The sequence below is a fragment of the Chamaea fasciata genome, unplaced genomic scaffold (genome assembly GCF_029207755.1).
Source record: "Chamaea fasciata isolate MVZ Bird 193981 ecotype frontalis unplaced genomic scaffold, bChaFas1.0.hap1 SCAF_8, whole genome shotgun sequence".
Lineage (NCBI taxonomy): Eukaryota > Metazoa > Chordata > Aves > Passeriformes > Sylviidae > Chamaea > Chamaea fasciata.
This window is the reverse complement of record NW_027094093.1, coordinates 25171020-25184496: the sequence shown is the minus strand read 5'-3', so window position 1 is coordinate 25184496 and position 13477 is coordinate 25171020. Positions and strand designations below refer to the sequence as shown.

At 45.6% G+C, this 13477-nt stretch overlaps 1 protein-coding gene across 11 annotated transcripts in view; it reads right to left on the bottom strand.

The window, feature by feature from the left end:
• BIN1 (bridging integrator 1) overlaps window positions 1-13477 on the bottom strand; it is a 94279-nt gene that overhangs the window by 20144 nt on the left and 60658 nt on the right. For 6 of the 11 annotated variants that reach the window (XM_066190215.1, XM_066190216.1, XM_066190208.1 and 3 more), the window contains 3 exons: window positions 12847-12922; window positions 10714-10796; window positions 3160-3310 (listed from right to left, as the gene is read on the bottom strand). In XM_066190215.1, the coding sequence (XP_066046312.1) occupies window positions 3160-3310; window positions 10714-10796; window positions 12847-12922 (310 nt within the window). Of the gene's footprint in view, window positions 1-3159; window positions 3311-7942; window positions 7988-10713; window positions 10797-12846; window positions 12923-13477 lie in introns of all 11 variants that reach the window. The other 5 variants (XM_066190206.1, XM_066190207.1, XM_066190209.1 and 2 more) reach the window with 1 other exon arrangement.

Sequence of the window (13477 nt, the reverse complement as noted above, 5' to 3'; positions counted from 1 at the left end):
GAAGAGCTGCTGCTGTGTTGGAATAAATCAGCCATACAAGTTCCCAGCACCACAGCAATGCTCAGCAATGACAATACTTTCCATTTACAATTAAGTGTTCCAGCTACTTGATCTTCTTACTGCATCCAAGGCAGCAAGACTCAGAGACCTGACAGTGTGCACCCAGTGTATCAGTGTCAAGCCCAGAACTGAGATACAGAAATCCACTACTCCTAGGCCTGTGTTCACACTCCTCCAGCACATAACTGAGTTCTACAAAACCTTTATTCAGATTTCTAAGGACATGCCCAGTTCTTCACTGGATTAACCTACCTTAGAGAGAGTGATTTTGTATGAAAACACACTTTTATTTTTCCCCTGAATAGCTAGCTAGGGGAAATAATGCAAGCGTGTTCATTTCCAACCTTTTTCTGTTTGCAGAAGGTGGAGCATCTATATTCCCTGAGAAGAACCCCCTTCCTGAAAACCCCCTGCCTGCCAACTGCAAGATAGGACCAGAAATTTCAGGGAAATGCTGTTCTCAGAACAGAACCACCCTCCACAGAAATGGAAGGCTCCCATTACTAACTCTCAAGCTAAAAATATCACAACTCTTCTACTATTTGTTCCTGTAATATGGATAGTCAGTCTCCTTCATTCCAATGGAATAGTGTCTTGGAAATCGCCACTTCCACACTATCCAGCATTACTTCCAACAGCAGTCTAAAGCCACATTTCAAAGACGAGATGATTGCATAATGCTGTTGGGTTATACCCATAAATTCATCATGCACTAACAATTTCGCTGCCCAGAATAAAACAAATCCTCTAAAATTCTTCTGCTGACTTGGATCTCACAGAGCTTTATCTGCCCAAATTCAGCACAGTTGCACTGATTTCAAAAGTCTCATTACAGAGTTTCAGTGGTGTAACTGAGAGCAGAAGTCTGACCCTTTAAGTTTCACAGTTCCCCTGACGTCTTGTGCCATCATCAAATTATTCTGTGGAGAGCTCCGAGTATTCACTTCTTCCAAAAGACAGAAATAATCTGTTTTTAAAAGTTAAATGACAGTAAAAGAGTTCGGGGTTGTTTTGGGTTGTATAGGGAACAGTTCAAAATTTAGTTAGCATTTATTTGATCACTCCTGGTCTTGTCTTTCTCTCCACAGCCTTTGCTTACACTCTGCACTGGTATTCCAGACACAAAGAGACCAGAGAATTCTTCTTGCTTGTTGCTTTATGCTCCATCCTCTCAAAGAGGGTGAGGCGCCTCAGCCTCCCTTGGAGGACCGCTGAACAAATCACTTACCCACAGGTCAAAAGTAATGACACCTGTGAAGATTTCAGTGTTAAAGTCGGGCACTGTTGAGAGAGCAGACACTTGTGTTCCCAGCTGCCTGGCAAGCTGACACACACTTGGTTTCTACATTTTATCTGTACAGACACCAGGCTCGGCTCTGAGTGTGAAACTCTTGCCTTTGTCTTCCCTGCCTCTGGAGCCAGCTCCATCTCTCAGCAGCTACTGCGAATACGCAGTAGAGCTCCTGCTCTTCACTGTAGTGGCGCCTGGGGGTATGAATTAAACATAGACTGCGAAGGAGCTGCCAGGCGGTGGCAGCATTCGCTGCGAATGTCATTTCACCCCTGCCAGTGGCCCATCCAAGCCCGGACTGTGCTGGAATATCCTGCCGCCTCATCAAGGGGTGCCTCCAGCCCCATTCCTGTGGGCAGGCAGGCAGCAAGTGAAGGAGGAAGCACTTGCAGGCTGGCAAAAACAAGGGTTATGTGAGCTATTTAAAGGAAAGGGAAGAAACCAAACTCAGCAAGATGAGTCCACAGGCTGGGTGAGTGAAGTCTGTTGTGAACAGCTTAATAAATCTATGATTTCTTGTTCCAAATTTTAGTCAAGTTCTGGAAATCTCTGGGAGGAAAAACCAAAAAAACACCCCTGCAACAGAAGGGCAATTCTGGATATCCTATCTTCTCTCCCTCATACACACAGCCTACTCCAGAGGTCCTAACCAGGTTGGTGGTGAAGCCACGGTTAAGCTCTGCACAGCTGGTGTTCAGAGACCCTGGAGAAATCCTGAAAAGGCACTGCCAGGCATCCACACATCTCACAGGGCTGGAAAAGAAATTTTGCCACACGTCTGCTTCCTGTCCCTAAATAATCCTAAAAATCAAATATGCAGTGAAGAGAAAAATATTGTGAGAGGCTATCCAGAAACAGGAGATAAACTACCCCACAGGCTTGGATTTAGAATCGCACTGCTATGCATGGGAACAACAAGGAAGTTCTGGGTTGCCCCTCTTTCTTTTCAGAGGCAGTGGGTTTTCTTACCAGTTTGGCCAGAACCCTTCTTAGCTTGAATTCTTCCTGGAAGACTACTCCTAGTGTCCCATTTACAGAGATACAAAGATTGGAACCCAACGGAAATTTGGCCTAGCTACTACTTTTCCCTGCTAAGCTTTTCCCCCACTCAGCAACAGAAGAACAAGAAGATGCAGTAAATGTTTTATCTTCCCAAAGTAAAATACATATGATATGCTGAGTAGCTATATCTATTGCTTTGAACATGCTGCTGGATATTTCCTGTGTAAGGAAAGGCCTAATGAAGGCCAAATGAAAGGTATCAGACTCCATACAGAGGACTACCTTCTTCCTGGAACCCACCTAATTTCTTCATAGCATTAAAATATAATCCCTTTTCTTTTTAGCATAATACTGTATCTTGATAGTAAAGTGAAACATCATCCAAAGTACAGATGTTCGCCTTATAATATTAAGCTTTTTTATTTTAACCCTTCTCAAGAAGTTCTTGAGAACAAACTGGACCACTGAATCCCACAGGTTAATTCAAACGTAAAGAACAAACTTCCTCGCCTAGCTACAACTCCATCCTCCCTGGATCTTCTTGGCCATCCTATCAGAGAGCAAAATGTCTTACTGGCCTTCCCCCTGTGAAGCCATTCAAAGACATTCAGTTCTTATAAAGATGGCAAATAAGCAACTTGCATTCTTAGGAACTTTCTCAGGAATCAGTGGAAGAGAACAACCATCATGCTATATTCTGTGTGCTCAGTAGCAGGATGAGGTCTAAAAAAGCAACTGATGGATGTCTTTGACTCACAGAACTTGTGCCATCAGCTGAGACACGGTCAATGTCATGGGAACACTACCTGAGACGGTGACTTTGGGATGCTTGCCCCAGGTGCTTCCAAAGTGGATGACTCCAGCTCATGGTTGACAGTCTTGGTCTCAGGGCTGGTGATGGGAGATCCATCTGGTGGAGGCGAGGGGCTTTTATTTGCTTTCGCTGGGGTGCTGTCACTGAAGGAAGTGGAGAGAGAAAGAGGGAGAGAGGGGGAGAGAGAGGGGAAGAAAAAGAGAGAGAAGTCTGAGCCAGGCCTAGGAGGAGTTGTGCTAACCAGCACAGATCAGTGGCCTCCATTATCTCTTTGCTTCACTGCCCAGATACACAATAAAGACATTTGGAGCTTCTGAGAAGCATCTTTGCTGAGTCACTCGCAGTCCAACACACTGCAGCAGCAATACTTTGCAGCAGGCTACTCACTAAATGCCTACAGAATTGATACACTTGCCTCAAACACAGAAAAACAAAAACAAAACAACCAGGCATCCTTAACTTTGCTAGATTTTAATATAAGTGCCTGACCTTAAGTTATAGTCTTTAATACTGGGGAAGTAGATGGGGAAAGGAGTTCAGTGCTGGTCATTTAGTTTTAAATTCCACAGACTAGAATTCTTCTGTGTGGTGGTATATGGACATCTGCATGGGTTATGACTAACAGATTCATAACACCTGAACTAAGACTGTAATCACAGAATATCTTATTCCTTGATGTGGTGTGAATTGACTAAGCTAGCAGAGAGGCAAAGCAGCCAGAGGTTTCACAGATCATTCCAGAAAGCAAAGGAACAGTGAGGTTCTGGCTACTAACAGAGATTTCTCTATAATGAAAGGTCTCCCTAGCTGGTCTTTATTCCAAGACTGTTTCTGACACACAGTCAAGAGGGATTCTTCAGGGAATTAAGATGCAAGAAGTATTTGCCAATGGCATTTGTTGGTTCACAGCTTGGACAGATTTTTCAAAAGAATGGCAAGAGGCACATGCCTTTCCCTACAGGCGTGCCCTGGCTAGGTGTCAAGTCTCTGCTTCAAAATACAGAATCATGAGAGATTTAGTAAAAAGTAGGTTACCAGAGAATTTCAACTGGGAAAATTCACGGCTGAGGGATATTTTAGCAGAAGTGGTTACAGTTTGGCAAAAACCATACACAGATGAAAATATAATATCACAGCATATTGCAAAAGGGCTGTGTAACCTCAGCTACAGTGAGTGATATTTGACTCCACTTATAAAGTCACAGTTCCCGTGAAATTCAAGGCCTTGAGAGAAGCTGAAAGAAACAGATCCTTTCCTACAACTTGAGACACTAAATTCTGGCATGGAGCCAGCACTAAAGCAAGGCAGATCTGATTCTGCAGAGAGATCAAGTAATTTATTACTTTGCTCTGTCCCAAGAGAGCCCAGAGCCTCAAACATGTACATCCACTCACACTTGGATGCCTGAGTTGTGGTGGTCACTTGCCAACATGCATGATGGCCTCATTCCTAAACACTTGTTTGCAAGTGGGGGATAGCAAGAAGAAGAAGGGATAGCAAGGCATTTCAACAAACCTCCTCTTACAAGCAAGCATCTTACCCTGCTCAGCATTCCAGCTTTCAAGCTCCCCATCCCATTCCCACTTCATTCACTTCACCCTCACCCATTCCCCCAACTTTCTTCCCCCATATCCATACCCCACACACACAATTCCCCACAAAGCACTTTTTCTCAGGTCCACATGCAGGTTGGATATTTCTGATGACACTGATGCCAACAGCACACCAACATGATGCAACAAACCCAGTGACATTCTCTGCCAGCAGCTCTCAACCAGGGACACACACACACCAAGGGAGAAAGAGGGACATGAAGAAGGAAAAGGGAAGAGGAGAGACTAAAGAACATGTATGCCAACCCTTGCAGCTCTTCAGTCTGACTGAACAGAAGTTCCCAGAAATCACTTCAATACATGGGTTCTGTAAAGAATTCTGCAAAGTTTACCAAGTTGTGCTACATATTAGAAGTAGTAATGGTTGGAGGGTAAAGGTGAAGTCCTGACCTAAACAGGAGTCACCAGGAAACATCAAAAAACATCCTCTAATGCTATGGTTGGGGGGGAAAATGTACGTGTTACCTCCCCTTGGAGTTGCAAGCAGTTTGGAGAAGATGGGAGACACAGTGATCTTACATCTACAGTGCCAGGACTTCCCAAATGCCCAGACTACACTGGGAATACTGGGACTACTGGCAATCAGCTGGCCTACCAAAACAAGGCTAGACTTTTCCTTCTAGGGACTTGGAAAGGCCAGGTCTCCCAGTGAGAATGGAGTTCAGGCTTATTTTCTAAAGCCCATGGATCAGTTTTGTAGTGACTTATTTCCAGTGCCTGGCAGTGACTTAATTTGGAGATATATTGGTAAAAGACTCCCATGTGAGTCAGCCCCTGCAGGATGAGGGGAAGAACTGGGCTGTGAGGGCCCCACACTAAAGCCCTCATTAAGTCACTACTATTTACAGCTTGTTTGAAGTGTTGGCCAGTCCCCCTAGGAAAATGCCAGTGCTAATTTTGGCCAAACCTTTTTCAGCCCCCTGAGTGGCACCTTCATTCCTGCACTTGTTGCTTTGCAACTTTGCTGAATTTAGCCAGTGCAACCAGAGTCAAGTGAGATGGTCACCAGGATCCTCTGTCCTTCACATGCCCCCAGGGAGCACACACTGCCCACACTGAGCAAAGTCTTGTCTCCAGCTAAATAATTGCTCCAGGAAACACCGGAAAAAGCAAGACTGTGGGGACTCTACCTACTGACCAAACGTGAGCACCACAGTAAAAGCAAGCCAAAACAACAAGGACATCGCTCTTTTTCCTTCCCACAAGCACATGGGAAGTGATGCCGATTCCAGGAATATCAGGCAAGGAAAGGAAAGGGGTGTCAACTTTCTTCTGCAAACAGAGAGCTGGAAAGAGAGCTGGGTCTAATGCAGTTGAAGGGAAAGTAAAAATCCCCCAACCTCTTTTAATGCTGCTGAGATCCCAGACACTCCATGGTGCTGCCTCATTTGTTCTGGAAGGGCAGAGTAACATCTGCAGAAGAGCTTCCCTTGCACTTGTAACAATCCCACATCAGAGGATAAAACCTTCTTTCCAATATGTTAAAAACAGATCAGTCCTGCCAAGTTCTCAAGTTAAGAAAAAAAAAAAGGTCCGCATCTCAGTTAAGGCTCATACCAGGCCTTTTAGCCAAAGGTAATTAATTTTTTACCACTAGAGCATGCTGGAGCATTATCTAGAAATGAAAAAATTTAAAAGGAGTGGGTGGGCAAAAGAAAGAAAAAAGAACCTACATACCCAAACGTATGGTGGCACAAATATACATTCTTGCTGCAGATCAAAAACTGACCTAGTTCCAGATCCTCCCTCTCTGCACTAGGGACTGCACATTTCTCTGTGACCCCAGCAGCTGCTCCGACACCAGAAACCCCCAGCAGAGCCCAGGTCAGGCACCTTAACTGCTGGGGCACTTGGACTTTACCAAGGCAGAGCAGAAGCCCATTGTGAGTAGAGCTCATAAGAGGAGATTTATTCGTTCTCCTTCTGCTGTATAATCCATCCACTCTCAGTGACTGGAAATATGAGACCTCCCGCCTGGTACAGATACAACACCAATCCAACCAAGACCAGAGACAGACAGCCAGAGGAGTATTCCAGTGAATCCTCCTTTTCCTACAGTAGAAAACCTCAGAACAGTAACAACACATTATATTGCTTTACTACTTGCATTTGAAGATACAAATATCTAAGTTTGCCCGTCAGCTTCTTCTCTTCCACTCTTCACTCTCCAACCTGCCACTTTACAAAGTAGGCATAGCAGACACAAAGAGAAGGGCTGCATGACTTGCCCTAGTCAGTGGGAAACCAGATCAGGAAAAACAAGGATCCCAATCCACTAGCACTTTCTTTGATTGCTGGCAGGACACCATCTTGATGATTATAATTTTTTTTTCTTCCTGTAAGGATCCCATGGAGGGAGTACCAACACAAAAAGTAAGAAAAACAAAAACAAGAGAAATTTTCCATGCCATTATGCAGCAGTTCCCACTTTCTCCAGAACATGCTCTTGTCAGAGTCCTTGACCTACGGTAACTCCAGGCGTTGTAGCAATCCAGTTAATCAATGCCATCACTGTTTTGAAGGCAAGATGACATTAGTCTTCATACAAGACAAGAGGCTTCCTTTTTCTCTAGCCCTGCACAAAATTTTAAATGGACAGAGCAAGACAGTGAGGATCCTCAAGAACAGAGCAAGTAAGGAGGAAAACTGGAAGTATCCTTCTCCCACCTCCTCATCCTCCCAGTTGCAACAGGTAGATATGATAGGACTTCTGAGTGTGAAAGACCTGCCTACTGGTCCTCCCTGGCCAGGCAGGGGATGAGAATGCAGCATTTCAGACCTGTTCAAAAGGACAAACCCACTAGGTAAAACAAGAAGCTGTTAAACACCAAAACTGATTATATTTCCCATGGAAAACCCAGAACTGCATTTTCCATCACACAAAAACAACTGGACAGACAATGCCTGAGTTTTCACACTGCCTTCTTAGATAGGAAAAGAAGCAAGGATACAAACCAGGCACACAAGCAGTTAATGGGATTATCCAGACACAGAGAGATCTCAGCAGGACCCAGCAGGCCGCAAACACATCATATCATGCAAAGGACCCCTCTCCCACCACAGGGTTAACACGTGCCAGGCTGTTAGAGTCCAGCAACAGCCTCTCCAATCTTAGGAACTAAATCAAACATGTATCGAAATGCTGCTCTCCATACCGGTACCTGCTCATCTTTTTCCTCAGCCTGGCGAACAGTTTAGTTTTCTTTCTGTTGAGGATGGCACGCAAATCATTTCAGTTACAGGATGGCACAGTCAAACCAGGGAGGAAAAGTTAAGCTTCCGAGCACCCATTTAGTTGGTGCCACAAAACTTGCTGTAATCAAGATGACAGGATCTCCTCTCTCTCTCTCACTCACTCACACACACACACACACACACACGAATACACACACACATATTTCCCTTCATCACTAGAAAGCTATGGCAAGGTTTGGAGAAAGTAGAAGAAGGTTCTTTATGCCTGTCAAAGAAATATATGTATATACAAGCAAACTAGAACTTTCCCTGCACTTTGGAATATGGGGCCAGGGTGCAAATGGAGAAGAAGAAAAAGGGAACTGTATAGAACATCAGAGTACTGTAAATGTCCTTTCACAGCTCCTCACTCTCCCCTGTGAATATTGCTGCAAAAGAAAGAAGCTCCCCATTCCTCTTTTCTTATGCAGTCTGTGCAGCCTTATACATGGAACCCAATCAGCAGCTTTCCTACCATGTCTTTTTCCAGTTTGCCCAATCATACTAGGATAAACCCACAGGTCTACTTGGTCTTCGAGGCATCTGAGCCCTGAACGTTCAAACTCTTTCAGAAGCAAATCCCAAACATACATCTGAGGATCCCAGAAATACACCAGCTGTGCTACTGTGCTACACTGCCAGCACCAGATACATCAGCCACAGTAGGATTTCTCTGGGGCCTCCCATGAATGCCATAATGATGTGCACGGATAATTCTCACACCTCCTCATTCATTTCCTGCCATTGTATCAATCTCCAATCCCCTTCCCAGTACAAAGGGTTAGGGAAGCATCTGCTCCTACTGCAGAGCACAATAATCCATCAGATGAGTGAGGGCTGTTTCCTCCTGCACACTCTCATCCCAGCCCTGTGCCACAATGAGAGGCCAGATGTGCAGCAGACACACAAGTGCCTCACAGCAGTTCCTGGTCACTGCAAAACCACCCTGGCAAACCTTTGCTATATCCTCCTACAACACCCTGCTCCACTGTGCTCAGGAGGAAAAGAGTTGCTCTGGGACAGGTCTGGCATCTCAGCTGAGATGCAGTGAGTGGGGGATGAAGCAGCAGCACTCAGACTGCTGCCCACACTGTGCATGCACTCAGCTTTGGGTTCTAGGGCCAAGTGGTCTCTCAGCCAGCCAAAGGGCACAGAACTGCAGCTGAGACACCTGTTACAGCCCCAGGGGAAGCCAGCAGTTTGGGGGGGGGGGGGACAGAAATTGTATAGAGATGAGACAGAAATTGTAAAAACAGATAATTTGTTCACTGAAAGCTCTTAAAGGCCAGAAATTTTCTGCCACAACAGAAATGAACATCTCTGGGCCAGGTTGTCACTACTGCCTACAGTCAGTTCCTCGAGGAATAGAGAAAGGAGGAAAAAGGAGCTGGGCAAAGCAATAGCTACAGCCTTCATCTGTCCTGTTACCTCATCCTCCTCCAAGGACCCTGGAGGATGCTGCTAACAGAGACAACACAGCCCATGGCAACAAGAGGATAGGCAACACAGCCTCCTCAGAAGGTTTCAGTCTGGTTGGGTTGCGATGATCAACAGACACCACATGCTAACTTGGGAAGAAGACATTATTTTCACAAGTAGCATTCCAACTAGCGTCACTGAAATCTGCTGTCAGCAATCCAGGATTCAGGGGCCAAATTCAACCCAAACTTCCTCTTTCTTTAGAGCTGGCAAACACCACGCTGGAAGAATTTCTGGGAGAAGACATGCAAGCCATCTACGCATGACTGCAATAGGTTAAACTGGGAGGAGACCAGGGAGAACAGAGGTCTCAAGAGCTGACCTACCCCTTCTAAACCAATGTACTCAGACCACAGCTTGCCCTTACTTCATGCTGACTTTACACCTCCCTCCATCAACACACCAGCTGAGGACCTGAGCTGTGCTCCTGCTCACCCAGCACATGGGATTAGCAGCAGCTGGAAGACAGAGCCCAACACTATTTCATCACTCATGCACTTGGATGGGAGCCAGTCAGCCTAATCCAGAGCCCAACCTCTCCCTCCCTTCTCAGTGCTAGGGAATGTGCAGACTTGCACTTAAACATACAGGACAGGCCCTAGCTGAGGAAAGAAAACTGAAGGCCAGAGGACACTCCTTGCACACACACAGACTGAAAGTGCTCTGAGTTCAGGAGGCCTCCTATTAGTGATGCTGCAACTACTTCCACAACAAACAGGAAGGAGAAACACACTTCAGCTGGATACACAGGATGGGCATAAGGCTTTGGCAAAATGGTGATTCCAAGTCTGGAGGGCCAAAGAAGGGGCTGGGGAAATGGGCTCTTGGCACTCAAGCTGACAAGCTGCAGGTACATGGTGGGAGCTTTTGAGGGAAAGAGCAGCACAGCTGCTGGGCAGCTGGACCCAGAAGGAAGGGCATCTCAGTAGCTGGAATTAAATTTTAAAAGCAGAGCTGAGAGTCCGTTGCCTAAATATCAGTTACCTAGTGAAAGTTTAGGCCTCCAGATACTACCCTAGAAAGGTAAGAGGTATTGCATTGAGTCACCTAGCGCCAAGTGCAGTCCTGGGCGTGGCCCTAGGAAGTCTCAGGAGGGCACTGGGAGGTGGGCAAATCACTTGCAACTGACAGTTTGGAGGTTTCAATACCCCTGGGTAGGTAGAGATATCCCTGTCCCACCTCCCCTGCTGAGGGAAAGACACTATCCACAGTTACTGACCTGGGCTGTGCTTTAACAGGGAAGGCATTGCCTGAGTACTGCTTGTCTAGACCCAGCAGGACATCATGAAGATTTTGGTTCAACTGCAAAATACAAAAACAAAAGACAGAAAAAGAATGAGAGAAGAGCTCGGATGCCAGAAGGGAGCCTGGGCTGGTCTGCACAGACTGACCAAACACAGGCTTGTGGCAGGACATACACAGTTCTTCAGCTACCCAGGGAGGACAACCCTAAATGTTTCCACTTCTCTGTGGGGTATGCAGTGCTACAGCACTTGAGCTGTCACAGAGCTGGTGACCTCTCTGGGAATGCTCTGTCTTCCTCACAGAACATCCTCTTTGCTTCCCTATCACCTGGGCCCAACAGTATGCTGCCAGGTACCACTGCAGAAGCAGGTTGATTGTTTTCCCAAGATCTGTGTCATATAGCTGGAACTTCACTCTGGATTTGTAGCCAAAAGCTGTTTCTCAGGCCTGCTTACCAAAGCTTGGGATATGGCGACTTCAGCAAGTGAACAACCCTTAACTTCACCAGCTGCCCGGACCATCTAGGCTTGGGCAGAACCTGCATGTCTTTGCAGAAATGCAATATTAGGGGTTAAACCCTCCCTGGTACTGAAGGCTGCAATAGTGACTCCAGACACTCCTATTCTGAAAGAGCCAATCCATAAACAAGACAAGACACCGGATTTATCACTGGCAGGAGGAGGGAACTCATGAAATCAAGGTTGGAGGCATTGTGCAGGCAACACCAGCAATTAATTGAATGCTGTAGCAGTAATAAGAAACAGATGGTTCTTATGGAACAAAGCAAAAGCCCTGCCCTCATACAAAACTCCTCCAGAAAGAAAAAGTCCTGACAAGAAAAATCACACAAGAGGAGAATTCCTGTCTAACAAGCATCTTTCCCATGTTTTGTTGAATGTAAGTTAACAGCAACAAACTAGTAATAATAACAATCCTCCCTTTTCTTAACACTTAGTTCATCCCTCAGTGGAGAAGAGCAGGCTATTAACTGGGAAAGACCCCATAAAATGTCAGCAGGGCTCAAAATTGACGTGTTACTCCAAGGCAGAGGGCCCCTGACTGCTGGGAATTGAAGGGCTATAATGTTTCCTGTTGCTTAGTGGCTGTTTTGTTGCCAGGATGACATTAGGGAGCAGAGGGAATATAAGGGTTTTCCAGCTGGGCTCTCAGTCCTGCCTCAGGATTAGTGCAACATTTACATTTTCAAGCAGCATACAGACCTAAGGAATTCAGGATTACTCTAGCTCTTAACTGAAAGAACAAGAACATATTTGTAAATGACAGTGGCAATGGGGGACTTTCCCACAGACTGGTCCTGAAGTCTTTTCTGGGTGCTGCCACACAGCACCAGGATCTGACTCGCCAACACTGCTTTCTGCTGTGATTCCTAGCTCAAGGCACACTGGTAGCCCATATAAGGCCCATGCTGAGTACTTTAATGCCTTCTTTTGGGTCACGGGGCAGGAAAGAAGCCAAAGCAGAGAGGTACTGTGCAGGAGAGCCTTTTTGAGGGACTGAAGTGAAGCATGTCTCAGTCTTCAGCCAACCTGCAGACTCCCTACTGGTTTTAACCCCACACCTGGGTACAATGAGGGTACACAGCAACTGGCTGCCAGGCAGCAGAGGGGATGGAAAACAGACACCATGCTTAGCCTGACCAGGTTATAGGTTACAGATTCATAATATAGATGAACTAAAAAAGGCAGCAAGAGATAGGTCTGAGAGTGGCTTCCCTTTCCTCTGTGGATCTGCAAACAAGTGCTGTCAAGTCACATGAACTCCCCACTGCTGCCTGTGGCCTCCTCCCTGTGCTCCATCCCTTTACATTATTATGTCAGACTGCCTTTGTCCCAGGTGGCTCAGAAAAAAACTAAGGGTTTGTATTATGCTCCAACATAAGGCCATTTTCTCCAGCTGTTTTTTAGCTTTTAGTTGTTGGTTGGTTTGGTTTTTTTTTTTTTTTTTTGGGGGGGGGGGTGTTTGATTGGTTGTTTTTTTCTTTGTTTTAGTTTGTTTGGGTTTTGTTTGTTTTCCGGATCTTGGGTTTCGTTTCTCTTTTATTAACAGTGAAGAGACAGTAAGTAGGATAAACTGCTAGTTGCCTTACCTTGCTCATTTCTTTATGGAAGTTCTCTTCTAGGCCGGCTATACTCTGGAATGTGTTGACATAGAAACCAACACGACTGCCAAATGGAAAACAAGACAGAAGAACTTAATGGACACAATGATCTCTCAAACCTTTTCAATCCTGCCCCTTCTGCTACCTCCCACCCACCATTCCCATGCAAACTCAACTCTGTCAGGTATGGCACATGTGAGAAGAAAGGGTGGCAAAGAAATGGAACAATGGAGCAAAGGCCAGGCACAGGACAAACATGTCCAGGGGGAAGAGGAGACCAAGTAGGACAGGATCTGAATTTATGCTGGCTAAAGGGAGAGGGGGGTATAGGGTGGGGAAGCAAAAAAAACCCCAAAAAACAAAAAACAAAGAAAAATACAAAACTACAAAAGAAGGTCCCAAAAAAAAAAAAAAAAAAGCACCAGCATTAGGAAGATGGAAAGAAAAAAGGATAAGGGCTGTGATGCAGACAGTGCTGAGAGAGCTGGGGGAATTAGCAGGGGGACAGATATTAATTCATCCAGAAGTCCCTTAGCACCAGGGAATCAAAAAAAGCATCAACTGTTTGCTGCAGGGGCAGAAAGAGTAAGAAAGCAAAGGATAGCATAGAGAACAACAG